The 15024-nt window shown below is 42.3% G+C and overlaps 1 protein-coding gene across 1 annotated transcript; it reads right to left on the bottom strand.

Moving 5' to 3' along the window:
- Positions 1–1795: 1795 nt before the first annotated feature.
- Positions 1796–14352, bottom strand: LOC6559042 (BMP-binding endothelial regulator protein). Its single transcript, XM_001986078.2, has 7 exons — positions 13986–14352; positions 11440–11525; positions 6276–6372; positions 6015–6197; positions 5060–5272; positions 4528–4973; positions 1796–3955 (listed from the first exon to the last, which is right to left on the bottom strand). The coding sequence occupies exons 1-7, from the start codon at positions 14242–14244 to the stop codon at positions 2888–2890; spliced, it is 2352 nt and encodes a 783-aa protein (XP_001986114.2). The 5' UTR covers positions 14245–14352; the 3' UTR covers positions 1796–2887.
- Positions 14353–15024: the final 672 nt, after the last annotated feature.

The raw sequence follows: 15024 nt of genomic DNA, 5'->3' as shown, positions 1-15024 counted from the left end.
TCCATATGCTCGTCCCTCCTTCCGCTTGTTCGGCTTATCGCTGCGCATCTTTATGAGTTCTGTTTGCAATTGAAGGGCCACTTGGCTGGATGGCTTGGATGGGTTGTTATGGATGTGTGGCTTTAGATATCTCTTCGACTTGTCGCCGTTGTCATTTGTGCAGGGCAAACATTGCTCAAATGATAAATCGCTGATTTTAAGTAGCTGGCGACGCTCTAATGCCTATGGGACATTGAGGACTGGACAGCAGCAACATTTCACAATGCCAAATTTGGCGCACGTTCTGGCGCCACACCATACGACGGCGCAGACGGACAGACGTGCAGATACAGATACACTCACACACACTCGCACACACTCACATACACACGCTCCAATTATATACGCACCATATTGGCAAACGGCATTTGCGCCAATATGGACAGGTTAGCGCCTGATAAGGAGCGAGCACGCGACGCCGCTGGCCAAAGCTGGTGCGGCTGCTGGCGCGTCGGCTCTCTAGGCGACCAACACGCGGAAGCAACAGAAGTCGCAGAACACTGTCGGTGGCCGAGACGCAGATGTCAAAGCATTTAACTCGATTCTGCTGAAGACGACGTGCATCAATCAGACGCTTTTGTCCAATCGTCCAGCAGCTGCAGCTGGCACTGCTGCTGCCTTGTTGTGCCTCGTTGCGCATGCGCTGCACGTGCCCCACTGCGGCAACAATTGCGTGTTTGGTGGCTTTACTCAATGGAGCGCCCGCAATTTCAAGCTCGCACATAAGATTGTATTTCAGTCTAAATCAACGTCGATTTACGAGCTTTTTGTATATAAGTATTGCCTGTTGTGACTTCCAAGAAAATTGCCCATATGTCCAGAGCCCGAGGCGGAGGCAAATGATTGCCCTGTTCAAATTACACACAAAGTTGTGCACAGCCAAAACCCCAACCCTAGACAACTTTGACAAGTATTGCTATGCAAACATGCATAAATTGATTGCGACTCAGTGTGACTCTGTGTCTCTCTCTCTGTCTCTCTGTCTCTCTGTGAGTGTGTGCGAGTCTGCAAGTGTGTAATTTAATGCCCAGTCCAAGAGCAGAGCTCGCAGCACCGCCAAGTGTCGAACCACTTCCTTCCGTCTGCAGCCCCAGCGACCGGCAGCCACCCTAGACGCTGTGTCGTCGCCGTCGTCTCTCTTGTCGCAATTGTTTTCGGGTTCGTGCCTGCGAATCTGATGCCACTTAAGCAGCGAGAAAAAAGCAACAACTAAAACAACAACAAACAAGAAACAGCAACAGCATCATCATAAATATCATGCACTCCGTAACAGCAAGCGCATTTCAATCGAAGATTCTAAATTGAATTGGAGTTGCAGAGCTAAAACTTTATGAAGTTCCAAACATGATCTGCGTATATATATTATATATCTCTTTCATATTTCCTGCAGTTTCAATTGCAGATATGAGCAAACTTGGGCATATAATAAAGGTAGCTTCAAGACTGAGAGACCATGGCATATTGACTTTCGATGCTCATCTTTACCAAGTCGAAGATCGCTTCTTCGGTGTGATTTCAAGTTAAATTCTTGTAATTTTATTTGAGTCCATAACAATTAAAAAGACAGCATTTAAAATTTTCATATGTTTTATTAGTTTTCTTGCATTGGAAAATGTTTGTTTTTGTTTGTTTTTTGTTTAGGAGATTTTGTTTATAAGCATATTTATGTCATACATTTACAGATCCAGCCATATACATACATTAAGTAAACTTGATTAATATATCATTATTATTGGAAAATGACAATCAATTTTTTTTTTTTTTGTTTTTGAGTGCAACTTGGATTGAACATTATAAATATTAACACAGTTTTTTTAAGGGACTAATCCAAGTTTTTTTCTATTGGGATATATGGAATTTTTAAAGATTTTATGTTCGAGTTAGTAAGATATAATGAAAGACAAAGAGAGATAGAGATAGAGAGAGAGGGAGTTATAGAAAAAGTTAGAGAGATAGAGTTAAGTTTTGGGAAAATAGCCCAATTTGTTCCTTCAGTAGTTTATTTTGCAGTATTATAATGGGATTTAAACTAAGCAAAAATACTGTTTGTGCAATTTTCATAAATGTTTAAAGCTTAAATTTTAAGCAAAACTAAAATTTGTTTAACTAACATTACTATATATATATAGTATAGTAGTTTATAAGTACACTAAATTATCGTTATCGAGTAGTACGAGTTTTATTTAAGCGATAATACACACATACATAAAATACATCAAAAATTAACAGACACACAACATACTTTCGAGTAGTACTTAGGCCAGGGGTCTAAATAATAACTTATCGTCTAAAATAAATAAAACTTATCGAAACTAAACAAAATGGCGACAACGAATGCAGATGTTGGATGTGTGAATAAAGGCAAGCATAAAATGGTACACTAATCGAGTATATAACACCAGAGACTGTTGGATGTAGGATTTGAGGGGATAATGCTTAGCTTAATACTGGTGCTGTCATGGGAGTGGACATACAATCAAAATTCTTATGTGGAACTTTCTTGTTAACTTGCTACCCAAAATGTGTGCCAATAACACTGGCTGAAACGCTTTCAACTCAGCTCGGAAACTAGAGTTTGAGTCCAATTCTTAGTCAATTTGAGAAATGTTTAGCTAAGGCTAAATCAAAAAAATAGATAAATAATGTCTGTAGCTCTTCTTTCCGATTAATCCTCTGCGGTTCAGCTCGTGTCATTGTCACTTAAAAGTATGCAATGTTTTTTGCATTAGCCTGCATGAGAGAGTGCATGTATGTGGGTGCGTGTGTGAGTGTGTATAGTGAGTGTGTGTGCGTGTGTGTGTGTGTATGCATAGTAACTAAATTATATGTTTAAATCCATACTCAGTGCTCAGTGTATTGGAGGCGGCGTGCGATCCGGCGCACGCGGCCGTAAGAATTTATTGGGCACATGTTTCTTGCTGTATTCATTTTCCTGCAGCTCATTTTGCAGGGGTCGCTGCAGTTGTAGTTGTTGCTGTTGCAGGTGCTGCTGTTGCAGATGCAGCTGATGTTGCTGCTGTTTTAGTTTCTGCTTGCGACGTTGCTCCTTAACTGTGCCACGATTGCCAGTGCTGCCATTGGCGCGCATCAAGAAACTTGCATCGCCGTACAAGCTGTTGCCAATAAAGGTGGACTCGGTGACATTGCGACGCCAGCTGCCCATTGTGCAATTGGTGGCGGCACGCCAATCAGGCAGTTGAACGCCGAGGCGTCGACACTCGTGGGCATAGGCCGCAAAGCTGTCACAGTGGCAGCTACCCGTGGGGCACTCGCAGACGTCCATGCGACAGGAGGCGATGTAGTTATTGGGATTAAGTCTACTATCACAGTTACCAAATACTTCCGAGACACGCAGTGGCCGACAGTAGAAGTTGTAAATACGCTTGTTGCATATCGGCTGCGCCACAACATTCTCCCGTTGACGCGAGCACGACTTCGGTCCACCCACCTTCCATGAGTTGGCAAAGTGCCCGACCTTATCATCGCTATGCAGCCGTCCGTCCCTTCCGGTCAGATCATCCCGTCCACTGCCGTTGTAATTGCCGCACAGTCCACACATATGACGCTTGTATTGTGCCGGCACCGACACTTGCAGAAAAGTGTTGCCATCCCATTCGATGGTCAGGCCCAGCTCCGTCGTTAACATGATGCCACCCTCAGCCAATCGTTCGATACTCACATTGTGGCCATGCCCATTGTGGCTGCTGCTGCTGCTGTGGTTCTTGTAGGGCAGCATCACACGAGTGCCGTTGATTTTCACGCGTAACTTCTGGCCGAGATTGATGCGCAGACCATGTAGCTTGAGCGTGACCGTTTTGGGCCACGATGAGCGTCGCGTGCCGCGTCCATCGTTTGTCAGCCGTATGGAGAAGTTGTGACCATAACAATCGGAGGCCAGCAGATACTTGCAGCTGCCCTGAAAGTTGATAAAAGCCAAAGGACCGTTTAGATAAAAGATTCCAAATTTTCAAGATATTATACAATTGAGCTTCACTTAAATTTTCGTTAACAACCTTTTTTTGGCTTGATAAAGACATCATTCCGAAAATACCCCTTAAGGCTATAAACTTGATTGGAAAATTAATATTCTGAAAAACTTTGATAGCAACTTATTTAAAAAAAAAGTGTTAAAATATTAGCTGTGCGGTCTGCTTTGACACGATGAACTGAAGTGAGCATCTTGAAATTCATCGCACTTAGCGGGTGGTCACATTAACTGCCGCAGTCGAGATCGGCAGCAAATTCAGCAATGTGAATGGGTCGTAAAGTTAACTTGGCTATGCAAATCAAATGGGCATATAAAAGTCGGTTTAAACGTGTAATTTATTTGCTAGATATATATATATATATATAAATGCGGCGAATAGTACAAATATATATAATAATCAAGTGGCTTTTTTATATGTGCCCATAAATGTCGCTACCTATTACGCGAAGCAACAATATAATTCACATTTACATACTACATTAAATACAAATAATACTTACTTGGAAACTGAAGAATTTGCCATCAAACGTTTTGAAATGTGGGTCACCGAAGACGGTGCATGTGCCGGCGGTTTCCAGGCATTTGGGACAGCATTCGCCTGGTGGCACCTTCAGCTCCTCATTGGGTCGACACTTGACCGGCTGGCAGCGCATCTCGGAGCATCGTATGTTGCCACCAATGCAGCGACAACTGCGGCAGGCACCCATATTCCACGTCTCGTTGTTCATATACGTGATGCCCTGATGCGAGCATTCGCTCCTGACCTCGAGGACAACGCAGCGGGGACAGCAGCCGGCCTCCTCCTGATACTCGGGCGCACAATCCAAAATGGGGCAAGTGGCGCGCTGGCAGATCGAGGTGCCATTCGAACAGGTGCAATTGGTGCAACGATCTGGCGTAAACTGCATCTTGTCGTAATAGACCTTATTGTTGAATATACACTTGCCTGTGGATAGGTATGGAGTTTTGGCATTTAGTTAGCAAATGCTTGCCATTAATTGAGCTTGTCTCAGCTCTGAGTTTGAGACTCACCTTTGACTGGCACAAATTCGCGCTGTTCGGTGCAGCGTGGGCAGCACTCGTTGGGCAGCTGCTTCTGCTTCGTTTTGGGGCACTGCAGTATGGGGCAAGTCTTCTTGGCGCAACTCAGCTCGTTGCCGCTGCACTGGCAGACCAAACAACGATCGTCGATCGAGGCGACAACCTCTTGGCCTTCGGCAACGGTCTGGCCATTGATCTTGCAACCTGCAAAAGTGTACATGCAACAACAACAACAACAACGAGATACTTTTCATCAGAAAACGGTTTATAAAACGTATTATTTTTTTTTTCGTGTGTGTGTTTTTTTTTTGGGCGTGTGCCAAGAAAATTTCCACATGTCGAAACGGGTTTCCAAGCGATCTATTTGCATAGACAGAGGGCCATTCGTACCTATTATACCCTGTACGCATAAGACTAGGTTGAACAGAGTAACATGCTGTTGAGACAGCTTTGACTGAATCTTGATGGAAGCTGGATTCCATGCGTCGATCACTTTCGCCCATAAACCTTTCAGCTATCTATTATTTAATCCTCAAGATCTATAATGATGGCATCATAGGATCAAAAGTTATCTAACAAAACAATTAACTGCAGGGTATCTACTAGCCCTAATCTTGCTATAATGACAGTTTATCTGGTCTTTTTGTTTTGAACGCAATGCGACATTGTGGACTTAATAGACAATTTAAAGCCCATAAATAAGCAAATCGTGCAGAGTAACAAAATAGATATAAAAATGCTGACCATCTGGGCGCAGATCGTTTATTTTTTTCGTTTGGCTATCTGACGAATTAAGAGGCATTATTAGTTTTGGCCTCCTGCTGTCGCTCCAGCTAATTTTAGTGAGTGATGCCAAGTGAACTGGTTGAGTGGCTGAACTAGTTGACAAATGGCGACAATTCGGACAGTTTGAACACACACATTTGCTAGGCAAACTGCTACTCACCCTGACATGTGGGACAGCATTCGCCGGGGCGTGGCGCTGTCAACTGATTATCGTCGCACTGTGAATAACATTTCTGTGTTGTTTCGGTGACAACACTGGCGATGCACTTGTACGTCTTGCAGGGTTCCTCCGGATCGCTCCATTCAGCGCCGCTCGCATAGGGCACGCCGCGATACATGCAGCCTGTTGGTTAACAACAAATCGTTATTTATATCTTACATAATACTGGCGATCCGCGGCTCCTCCATGCCGCCTAATTACCTTTGCACTTGCGACAGCAGGTGTCACTGGACTTGGAGTCGAGTAGATAGCAATCATCAATGGACGGGCAGCTCTTGTCGCATTTCACAAAGCCATTCTACACAACGAAAGCAAAAACACACAAAAACAGTTTGTTAGAAGCGGATTGCCACATAAATTATACTTGTTGACTTGGATACATGCTCCCTCCCCCCGCTTAGCCAAGTGAGAGACCGCTGTCAACTGGCCAACACTGTAAGCTATCCTCCAAACTCTTCCCCCCCTCTCAACACATCAAATGGCTGCACCTGTGCTTCAGCTGTGCAACGATTGCTGCAATTGCATTTGTTCAAACTGCTTGCACTCTGACCTTCAGCAGTCTTTATAATTTATGGATGTGAACGAGTCGAAATTAAATAGAATTGAGTGCATATTTTGGGGCGTGGTAAACTGCTCACAGTGGGTTATAAGCAACATTTCAGAGGCGCTACAAGCCAACTCTAAAATATTAAGAGGCACAAGAAGTAAAAGGTCCAATTGAGCTGCGAAAAGAATTCCCATTTAAGTTAGAAATAAGGTGAGATCCTCATTAACCAGAAGCAGTGAGTTTGCGCCAAGAGGATTAAAGGCTAAAGGCATTAAAACAGCAGGAGTCTAATGCGATTAAGCAAAACCACAGTCAAGTTATTCACGTTGATGGCAACTTTTACCTAACAATCTTTGGCTAGGCAGCTAGCGGCTTCAACTGTCCACTTGGCCTAAACTGGCAACAGCAATAATGGCAGCAGTTGTTGTGCTTGGATATTTTGCACAATCTTTGGCCAGGTTTCTTTTATTTTTGTTTGTTAACGACATGTTGACAGCGGCAAGCGGCGCATTAGAATTGATGTCGATCATAAGTCAAAAGCTTGTGGCAAGGCTTTGGCAGCTTATGCAACACTCAGTCAGATACGGCAAACGAGCGAATCAACTCAACTCAAATCAATGGGCGGCTTTAACCCTTGTGCGCAGCTGTCGCATGCATTTTGCACATGGTGACAGGTTAAAAATGTGCAGCTCTAGTCAAGATTGGTGAGACACGAGACGAGGACGGAGACGAAGACGGAGAAGTGGAGAGTCTGGTGTTATTGAGTCTGGGGCTGCTGCAGCTAATTGTAAATGTATCTATAAATCTAGATAGATGTCGTACCAAAAACAGGCAAAATATTTCACTAATTTGTATGCAGTTGCGGCTGAACAATGTCGCGGCACAAATATATATTTATACATATATATATATACATATATGTGTGTATCTATGTGTGTATAATTTAGTGCAAGCAAACCAGATTGGATCTCAATTTGGATGGAACCGCTGCCGACGCCGTCGCAACGTGCAAAATTTGCAATTGTTATGAAAATTGTGTCGAGAGTTGAGTTGAGAGTCGAGAGGTATTTTTTCTAATTTTATTTTTTTACGGTTCCGAGATTTTTATCATCGTATTAGTTTAATGGCAGTTGTTAGTTAGAATTTAAATGGCACCTTTGGTGCGGGCATCGTAACTGTCAGTGCCATAATGAAATAAACATTGACAGATTGAAAAGCACTTCAACATTATAAAAGCAGCAACAAATCTAAAAAGTTGACAGCCAGTTTGAAAATGGAAAATTCGAATGGAAAACGATCGAACGGAGGAGAGACAAAGTTCAAATGCTCTTGAACAAATTGAGATAGAGAGAGAGAGAGAGAGAGAGAGAGAGAGAGCGAGAGATAGAGAGAGACAGATCGAAGCGTCTGGGTCACTCTGGGGCTCTCTACGCATTTCCAGATGCTGTTTTATGCTTTGAAATTCTTTCTTTCTAATCTGGAACCGGTATAGAAATATTTCAGCCAACATGAAAGTTAAGCATCGCCAAAGTCGTCGTTGTCGTTGATGTTGTTGTTGTTGTTATTGTTTGATGTTGTCTAGTAGCTGCTTGCAAAGGTTGCTATTAAAAAAAAGAAAAGGCGCCACGAAGGCAACCAAGCGTCCCGGACCCGGACCCGGCAACGGACAAGCTGCTAAGTAGAGGATGAAATCTGTTGTTGTTGTTGTTATTGTTGTTTTGCGCCAACGGCAATCACGAATGCCAAAGCCAAGCAAAGCACACGTGTGTGAGTGTGTGTGTATGTGTGTGAGTGTGTGAGTGTGCGTATCTATCTATGTGTGCCACAGTGGCAGAACCACATTTGCAAACGGCCTCCAACGACCTTGCGTTTGACAAAACATGATCAGTTTTAACACCGTCCATTCGGCAGCCTTCATGTCTCCATCCCCATCTCCTCACCTCAGAGTCGAAGCACTCAAACCGATCGCTAGTCGCTTGCTCTTGTTGGCTGCTGAGCAACTAAACGTTTGCTAGTCAAACTTGGCCAAGACTCTAGCCAAAGAGACACTGGACGACTGTAAGCTTGGTTTGGCATGGCTGCGGCTCATAGAATATGGTAATGACGAAACTGTGCTTTTATTTTTATATTCATGTGTATATTTTGTCACTTGTGGGCTAGTAGAATTTGCCTGGTAGCTATTTGGCTATAACTGCTTCGAAACGAAGCTGGAATTTCTTTTAACTAACAGTTGTCTGAATTCTTTAAAGCGAGTAATGTGGGATTTCCTGTTTTCTCAGAAGATATATATGGTCGATCACAGTCAGTTTATTTCACTATCTTGGACTTTATATCTTAGAAATTTGTGGGGTTTTAATTTTTATTGCAATCTGTTATTGTAAATTATCCATTCTATGATAATTGAATTATTTATTATTGAAGATAACTGGTCTCACTGAGTCATCTTATTATAGAAACAGTATCTTCTCACCACCTACTATTTACTCTTTCCAGCATTTTTGTTTAGTTTTCAGCAGAAAATTTAATTTGTGAATATATATCGTAAAAAATGCGGTAAATTGATGGCTCAATCAGCTAGCAGAATGCCTAGACAAGCATAAAAAACAGAAAAGAAAAACGCTTAAATCATAGGCCATTAGGATGGCAATGTGTATTCAGCATAATTTTCGCATAAACCCCAAATTTGTTAACAAATTTAGCGACGAGAACGCGAGAAAAGCACCCCAGAAAAGATGAAAAGCAGACAGCTGGCATACAATCTCTTTGATTGTCCTTGTCGGGTTAGGGGGAGGGGTGGTGTTTAGAGTAGAGGACAACTCACAGGATTACGCATACATGTGTGTACTTAATACGCGATATGTATTGAGATAATAAACGTTAGCCATAAAATATCAGGGAATCAGCAAAACGTTGACAAATATTACAAACAATGCGAATGAAAAGCGAATGTGAACGCTGATGAACACCACCAGTGTTGTGGGTGCGAGTGTGAATATAAATGTGAGTATAAGAGTTTCCAGTATGAATAGAATGGTAGTCATAAATTCTGTGCCAAATTGCAGCTAAGCACATTTGGCTGGCCAATTTATTGTGTGGCTTTTATGCAGCTTTAAGAGCGAAGAGGCTTAAGAGCCGGCATAAAGCACACAAACAAATGCGTTCAATCGATGCCATCATGAACATTCAATGACTGTGCGCAGTCGCAGCAACCGAGCAACCGAGCAGCGCGAGAGTGAGTGAGTGAGTAAGAGCGAGAGAGTGGTAGAGCGGGAGGTGACGAGCGGGACAGATAGCTTAGTTAGAGCAGGCGCAACGCATGGCGCCATCAACTTAAAGTGAGGTGGCGCCAGTATTGTTTTTTCCTCTTTTTTTAATTTTGTTTTGGTTATATATTTTTTTTTTTTGGTTACGCCCACTTGATGAACAGCAGCAACAACAACAACAATGGCAAGAACAACCACAATAGCCGCAGCAGCAGCAGCATCAGCAGCAGCAGCAGCAGCAGCAGCTTCATGACTTGAGGCTAAACAAAAATCGATCGACTGCTGACTGCGCAGTCGCCGTCGCGAAAGCTTCTTGCCGCTCAAATTGGAGCAGCGGCGTTTAGCAGCGCTTAGCACAAATTAGCAACAGGCATGCAGGCAGGCAGCAGGCAGCCAGGCAGCAGAGCAGCATCAGCAGCAGTCTGGCAACGCCAGCGAGAGCACGCGCTGCTGCTGCTGCTGCGGCGGCTGCTGCTGTCGCCGCTTAATGACGACACGACACGCCGACTTTTGCGGCCTGTGCTTTGTGCTAGCCCCGTCGGTAGCCGTTGACGGCGACAAAAAACACGGCGCCAAGTGTTTGTCAAACGATCGGCTAACCTGTGGTTAACGTTTGTCACGTCGCGACGTCGCAAACCCGTTGGACGACTTTGCATCATAACAATTTCTGTCGATCGGCCACTGAAAAAAGCCAAACAAATGCAAACCATGCGAACAAACATTTCTGTGCTAAACAAAAGCAAACCACTTATTTAGTAACGCTACTATGTTTAGAGCAAACCTCATTAGCGAACTCCACTCTAACGTTTGGCATGCCAAGAGTGCTACGCAACCAGCTGTGCGCCTAAGCGATTTGGGAATTTTAAAGAAATTTCAACTTTAATTGACTTGCGCTATTTGTTAATAAGAATGTACCCTTGAAGGACTTGCGAAAATGCGTACATATATATATATATAAATAAAAATGTATAATAACTAATGTGAATTACATATTTTCTGGTTGTTCAGCAAAGTTTTCTTTAGTTTTTTCCATGATGTTCTTGCCTTAACCTAGATAATAGAAACATTACGCATACGAGCAGATATCCTAAGCATTTAATTATATCTACATGGAATATGCTTTATCTTTTCTGTCTCCTTGTCTGCCTACCTCTCACTCTCTATCCCTGTCCATTCCTTTCGCATTGCATTTTTGGCTGTCGCAATTTAGTTGTTGTCTAATGTAAAAATTTGAAATATTTTTAGGCGCTTTTGGGGGGGGATTACGCAAACATTTGGCCGCGTCTGGACATATTCTCAATAAATCCGTTCCGCACATGTCCTGGCTGGACACTGGCGTCGCTCATGCAGCGCGCCAGACAGTGCCAGCGACAAGGCTCGCATGAGATTTATTTAGTATTTGTTTTTTATTTCATAGAGTCTTCCAGTTTTGTTGGCGAAGCTCCTTGGAGCCGCCTGTACGCATTACGAACTTATAAATAAAGTTAAGCGTTGAAAACTCTCTAGTTGGTATAAAAAAAAGAGAAGTATTTTAATGTGACCCTTGTTGACCTACCTGGCATGTGCACTTGAAGCATTTGGAGTTTTGTATTCCTTCGATTTGCACCTCTTCACCTTCATTGACGCAGGATTCCATATCACCTGTAAGCGAAAAGAACAACACATTAATGTTGGATATGATAAAACTCTTCTTCGAGTTTTGAAGTTTGCTATTCGAAATTCCTAAGCAAACTGAACAGTCATAAATTCATGGAAAAGTCTCCCAACAACTGCGATGCCTAGTAAATAACAAGTAATCAAATATTTAATTTACAATCATGTGTAGCCGGAAATTGCTCACTGACTGAGATGTTATCCAGCACGTGACCCGCAGCGCCGCCCCAACCAAAAACCAAACAGGTCAATGAGATTAGGCCCCTTTATCAGCATTCCTCGTACACCTAATTGAATGTGTGTGTGTGCAACCAAACATGCCCTGCCAGATAATAAAGCAACACTCCTACATCTCCCTCACCTCCTTTTGCTGCCTGCCTTTTGGGTTAGTCTTTGTTTGGTTTACCTTTTTCTTTTGGCACCGGCGCTAAGTCAAAGTAGCAAGCGCCGCATGTTAAACATGTTGAAGAACACAGCAAAAAGAACAAGCTAGGCTGCTCACTAATTAAATGCCCGACTACATTCTACCGTGCATATCATTTATATACACATATTCCCTAATCAAATGTTAGAAATATTTGAAATTATAATATTCTTTATAAATGATAATTTAAGAAGCGCACGAAACCAAATGTGTACATTAACTGAACAGTATGTTGCCCTTGAAGATTAACCAAACGTTGACCCCTTATGGAAAAATATTGGTGTACAGGGTATTGCAAAGTAATAATTCGAAATGATACAAAAATGAAAGGCAAGAAGGCAAACGGAAACGTTGGCACAGCGACCCCAGGCTGACTTGCAGGGACCGTCCCGATGCCCGGGGCTAGCTTTGTAGGACCACCTGCAATGTGCTGATAAACATACACACAAGCACAAACACTCACACACACACACACATAAAGACACAGGTACAGCACGACACAGACTCTGTGTTTTCGTTGATAAATGAAGACGCCGGCGCTACACACTCAGAGAGAGATGTACAAGAACAAAAAAAAAGAAGAACCCAAAGCACACAAAAGGAAAAAAAGATGCAAAGATGCAGATACAATTGTAGATGCAACAATTTCAGGGCTGCAGCAGCCTTCTGTAGGCGGTTTTGATCGGTTTTAGGCTCTGCTCGACATTATCATCGTTTGTATCTCTTTGTTTTCTTAAGCTTCTACACGATATGGCTCTTATTGATGTTGCTGTTGGGGCTTCTTTTCCTGTTATGCGTTTGTATCCTGCTGTGCCCTTTTGGGACCACCTTCATTCATAAACAAATCCATTGGTGCTCCAATCAAGAAGAAAATTTATTTTGTGCTTGTTAGACTTTTCTATGTGGACACGAAGACGGAGTCGGAGATGGAGTATTCCCTTCTCTTTTGGCTGTCCATCCAGCGGGGGACAGTTAATGAACCTTGGTTCAAGTAATGCGATATCGGAATTGCAATATGTATATCTAATTTATGCGATATTTTATGGCATTTAACACACTCGAATGCCATATAAAAAAAAACCCACTCAATATTTTTAGAGAACACGAAAAACGAACGAACAACAAATGTGTATACAAAAAAATTAGAAAACAAGTAAGAGTTATCTAGTAGGAAGTGTCTGACTATCACATACCCCGTACAAGCGAACTCACACATGCTACAAGTTGAGTCAGTCTCTAGTATGGAACACATATTGACTATATATATATATAGAGTTAGCAATACTTCCTTCTGCCTGTTACAGGAATTTCCATACCTATATGATACCCATTGTAGACAATTTGAATGGGTACAGGGTATAGAAAACAGATAATAAAACTAAAAACTGGCACCGATCAAATACGCTCAGTAGCTGTTCAGTTGGACAGCTGGCGACGCTGGACGCTGGCGTCGACTGATTAATCACAATCACAGATTAAGCGCCAGCGCGAAACAGCGACGGCAACGTGGAGGGAGCGCCAAAGCGGCACGTGTGGCCAATTGGCTACGACAAGGGAGGGAAGGGAATGAGCATCGGAATGGGAATGGGAATGAGAATGGAAAAGCGATAGGTAGGCTAACGCCCGACTTTATAGCAAGAGCTACTCGCAATGCTCGGCTCTCAGTTAAGGTGAAGGTTAACAAGTTGCAGGGTGAATCTGTCGGAACTAATCGTTGTTGGAATCTGTTGGTGCGTCAGGTGACTTGTCTAACAATCTTTTCAAATCCATGGAAATAATCTCAGCAAATAAGATCAACAGCAATTTGACCACTACTACCTACTTTGAGTTGCTGTGATCTGAACTTTAATAAACATATAACAAATGAACTTGGGTTTTTTATGATAAAACAAATATTTTAAATATTAGTTTTGTATATCTAGCAAGCTTTATAACTAAACTAGTCTGATATCAAGTGATCTACCAATTAGTTTAGCTTAATTTCAATTATTATCTTTTATTATGCCGATGAGATATCCACTCACCTGAGAGGCCTTCGTTCAATCCAGCTGCCACAGATTCCATTTGAATCAAGGCAATGATGACAAAAACTACGATTGTAAAAATTGGGCCAAAAATATGTCGTTGGCTCCCGTTCTTTCTGTGCCTCTGTTTTTGGCCGTGACATTGTGTGTTGTGGGCTGTCGTCACTGGTGGTTGTTGTTGTTGTTGTTGTTCATTTTGTTCCTGCTGGCCACTTGAAGACGTACAACATATCCACATGGTGTTAGATTTGCAGCACATTTTCGCAATTTATTGGCGCTAGTTCACAGAAATTTGCATCAGCTTTTTATTAGTAGAATTAAATTTGTTGTTGTATTCCTGGTAGCAGTTGTATTTGTTGTTCTTGTTGTTGTTGTGACTGGTCTTGAAATATTGCTGAAAATATAGTGTTAAAAAAAGATCAGATCAGTCAGTTTAAAAATATACAGCGAAGGCGCAAAAATAGAACTGAAAATAGGAACATTTGATTTTGTTTAGAAATATTTGGTGTGCAGGTGTTTCATACTACTTTATTGATATTGTTAGCTGTTATTCTTTTTTCATAAATTGTGAGATAAATTTGTTCGGGATAAACTAATGCAAGCTGGTCGCCAGGCAGTCAGTAAGACGGTTCTGAGCGAGCCAAATGATTTGCACTTGCCGCCTAAGGTCTAAACGTAAAACATTTGCTGCTAACTGATTTGTTGTTATATTTTTTCGAGGTTTTCAGTATTGAGTTTTCGGATTTTATGATGCCTATCAAGATGAGGCCATTTGCAGGCCAGGTCAGTCGGCACATATTTTACTATTTTGGCTTTTACCACACCACGAAATTCTGCGAATCATCTTGGCCTGGTCAACATCCATCGATTTTGCACGTACGCCCAAATTGTAAACTCCGTTGGCCATTGGCCAATTGTTCGATATCTGTCTCTGTCTCTCTCGATTTGTCTTTATGCCAGCTCTTAGGTGTTAGACAACTTGGACATTATTTGTTGCGATTTATGATCTGTGTGTGTGTGTGTGTGTGTTGGTGTGTGT

The sequence above is a fragment of the Drosophila grimshawi genome, unplaced genomic scaffold (assembly GCF_018153295.1).
Source record: "Drosophila grimshawi isolate 15287-2541.00 unplaced genomic scaffold, ASM1815329v1 contig_1367, whole genome shotgun sequence".
Lineage (NCBI taxonomy): Eukaryota > Metazoa > Arthropoda > Insecta > Diptera > Drosophilidae > Drosophila > Drosophila grimshawi.
The sequence above is the reverse complement of the archived record's forward strand: the minus strand, read 5'-3'. Positions and strand labels throughout refer to the sequence as shown.